The sequence below is a fragment of the Micropterus dolomieu genome, linkage group LG23, assembly GCF_021292245.1.
Source record: "Micropterus dolomieu isolate WLL.071019.BEF.003 ecotype Adirondacks linkage group LG23, ASM2129224v1, whole genome shotgun sequence".
In the NCBI taxonomy this organism is placed as follows: Eukaryota; Metazoa; Chordata; class Actinopteri; order Centrarchiformes; family Centrarchidae; genus Micropterus; species Micropterus dolomieu.
In genome coordinates, this window is record NC_060172.1 from 1,767,778 (window position 1) to 1,770,565 (window position 2,788).

At 40.2% G+C, this 2,788-nt stretch overlaps 2 protein-coding genes across 2 annotated transcripts in view; both read left to right on the top strand.

Moving 5' to 3' along the window:
- LOC123962838 (histone H2B 1/2-like) overlaps nt 1-2,788 on the top strand; it is a 4,682-nt gene that overhangs the window by 197 nt on the left and 1,697 nt on the right. The window lies entirely within an intron of this gene.
- The window catches only part of LOC123962839 (histone H2B 1/2-like), a 3,193-nt gene continuing 1,697 nt past the window's right edge, over nt 1,293-2,788 (top strand). Inside the window, exon 1 of the mRNA XM_046039239.1 lies at nt 1,293-1,762. Coding sequence (XP_045895195.1) covers nt 1,307-1,681 — 375 coding nt within the window. The 5' untranslated portion in view covers nt 1,293-1,306 and the 3' untranslated portion in view covers nt 1,682-1,762. The remainder of the gene's footprint in view (nt 1,763-2,788) is intronic.

Here is a 2,788-nt window from a genome sequence, read left to right on the forward strand (position 1 = left end):
GCTAAGAAAATGATCTGTTTTCATGATGTCAGAGTTACTTTATAAAGACATTTTATTTTTTTCAATAAAAGCAGCTACACCACATTTAACAGAATGCAAATGACCAACAGCAGGAAGGCCTCACACAGCTCACTGAAGGTCCTCAGCGGTGTAGCAAATGTAAAAATCACCGCTGGAGGATCCATTTTAGCATTCAGCCAAACCCAGCAAGCACCAGTTCATCATTCATCATTGGTGCGTTTGATTTGTGTAAATCAGTGATCAGTTAAGGTAGATACAATCTTTTTTTAACTATAGAAAAGGACAGTGATGCTAAAAAATACCCACTGTGACTTCATCTTTAATTTTAGTGCATTATTGTATTTGGCTTCCTGATTGGGTCTTAAGTTTTTGTTTTGGTATTTTTATTAAAATATTGTGTACTGTGTAAATAAAACTTGTCAATGTCACTGTTTCTGCTGTGTCTGTTTTCCTCGTCCTCAGTGGATTTGTTCTCCCTTCTTACTTTCAGTAACGGTTCCAGTAGTATTACTTTCTACTTTCGCCGCATCTCTTGCAAGTAGACCATCAGCTTCATGTTTACACTGGCACACGCACATCCAGTGTACGTGGACGGCCACTGGATGTGCGTTTTCAATCATTTTAATATAGACGGAGATCAATTCTGATATGAAGCTAAAACGCTGATGTGGACGGAGATCATTTTAAAACTCAGTTTCAAAACAAAAACGTAGAGGTTGGATGTTGCCTAAGACAGACAGACACACCTGCAGCTTCTTCTCTGCTGCAGCTGCTGATTTAACACCTTTCTTTAGTTCCATTCTCAGAGGTTCGTCATATTCCTGAGCTTTTCCCCCCAAATAACAATGAGCATCTTTGGGTGGAAGAAATATCTGTTTCCGATTAACGTAGCTTATTAGGAATCGGGTACATCCCCAGTAACCGCATGCTCTCCAGCATGTCTTAGCTCTGGAATTTCTCTCTCAAACGTTTCTCTCTCTAACTGAGCATTCAGACCAAACGCGAGGTAAACAAAACAAATAATGCAGCATCACAAAAACTTTAAACTATGTTTTCTTTAAAGATACTGAAGGTAAAATGCATTTAATTCCTGTAACCAGCTCACACACACACACGCAGCAAACATGTGGCGCTGCGAAACTTCCGCATAGTTACTCTATGACGCACTCACCTCCAGCCAATGGCAGAGTGGGAACCGCACAGTAACATTCGCATATCCTGCATTTAAGAAGAACCAGCGCCGCCAGAACTGCTACAATTGACTGCGAGCAGAGAAATTGTGACCATGCCTGAACCAGCGAAGCCAGCGCCCAAGAAGGGCTCCAAGAAAGCCGTGACCAAGACCGCCGGCAAGAAGGACAAGAAGAGAAGGAAGACCAGGAAGGAGAGCTACGCCATCTACGTGTACAAGGTGATGAAGCAGGTCCACCCCGACACCGGCATCTCCTCCAAGGCCATGGGCATCATGAACTCGTTCGTGAACGACATCTTTGAGCGCATCGCCGGGGAGGCCTCCCGTCTGGCCCACTACAACAAGCGCTCCACCATCACCTCCAGGGAGATCCAGACCGCCGTCCGCCTGCTGCTGCCCGGAGAACTGGCCAAGCACGCCGTGTCCGAAGGCACCAAGGCCGTGACCAAGTACACCAGCTCCAAGTAAACCCGCTCCACATCCCCGAGATACAGAAACAAACCAACGGCTCTTTTAAGAGCCACACACACTTTCTCTGGAAGAGCTCAGTTCCATCAACATGTTTAGTATCAAATATTTTAACATTCCCTGGTGGAAAATTGATTGTAACTGTTCACTGTGTATATTAAGGAGATGAAATAGAAAATGTCAATATGTTATGGAATTTGTATAGTAACAAATTGCCTTGAGATTATGTTCAACTGTAGTTGTGCATGTAGTAAATACAAAACCATCTAACCAGAAGTGCTTCAGCAGTAATTAAACATGATGCAGTAACATACAGAGTGCACAGTATGAATGAGATATAAACATATGACATGAATGTCTAATGCTGCAGGTTGGAACAGTCTGACGTGTGTGTGTGTATACAAATATTCACAAACATAAATATAGAAATATTAATACTGAAAAGTTAAAGGGATCAGAAATGTACAAAATAATACAAAAATACAGTGTAATTAACAATACATCATTAATTATAATAGTACTGGTAGAGTTGACTGTTAATAAATCAAAACCACTGGCAGTTGGGTGTTTAGGTGGGTGTATAATTAATAAGTTATATTTAATAAAATAATATATACATTATATTTCAGTCACTTCATATGGTTAAAAAAAGACAAAACAAGGTCAACATATAAAGTCCACAACTATTATTAGTTGAAAGCTAAGCTTAGGATTAATCTTAATCAATTATGAGTTAAACAGTTACATAAGCTGTCCTGACATTAGTGCTACTGTTTTATCTAAATAAGTTGCATCACATTCTTTTTAATTACCGTATATCAAGTAAGTGCGTAGTGCTGTATGGTGCAGGTGATGGGAGTTAAGGGTATCAGAAGGGAGATGGATCTTCATTTAGCACCAAGTCTGCTGGACACTGTGTTACACTTCATTCTTCATGTGCAGTACATTAAAATATTCTGTAAAAATGGGGATATGTCCAGAAAAACTGTCCTAGTAGTACAACAACAATAACACCCATCAAGGTAGTATTTATCAATATACAACACAAGGTTGTATGAGGAAGTCCCTTCATGCTGCACACAGAACTTAACATGTAAGACAATTAAA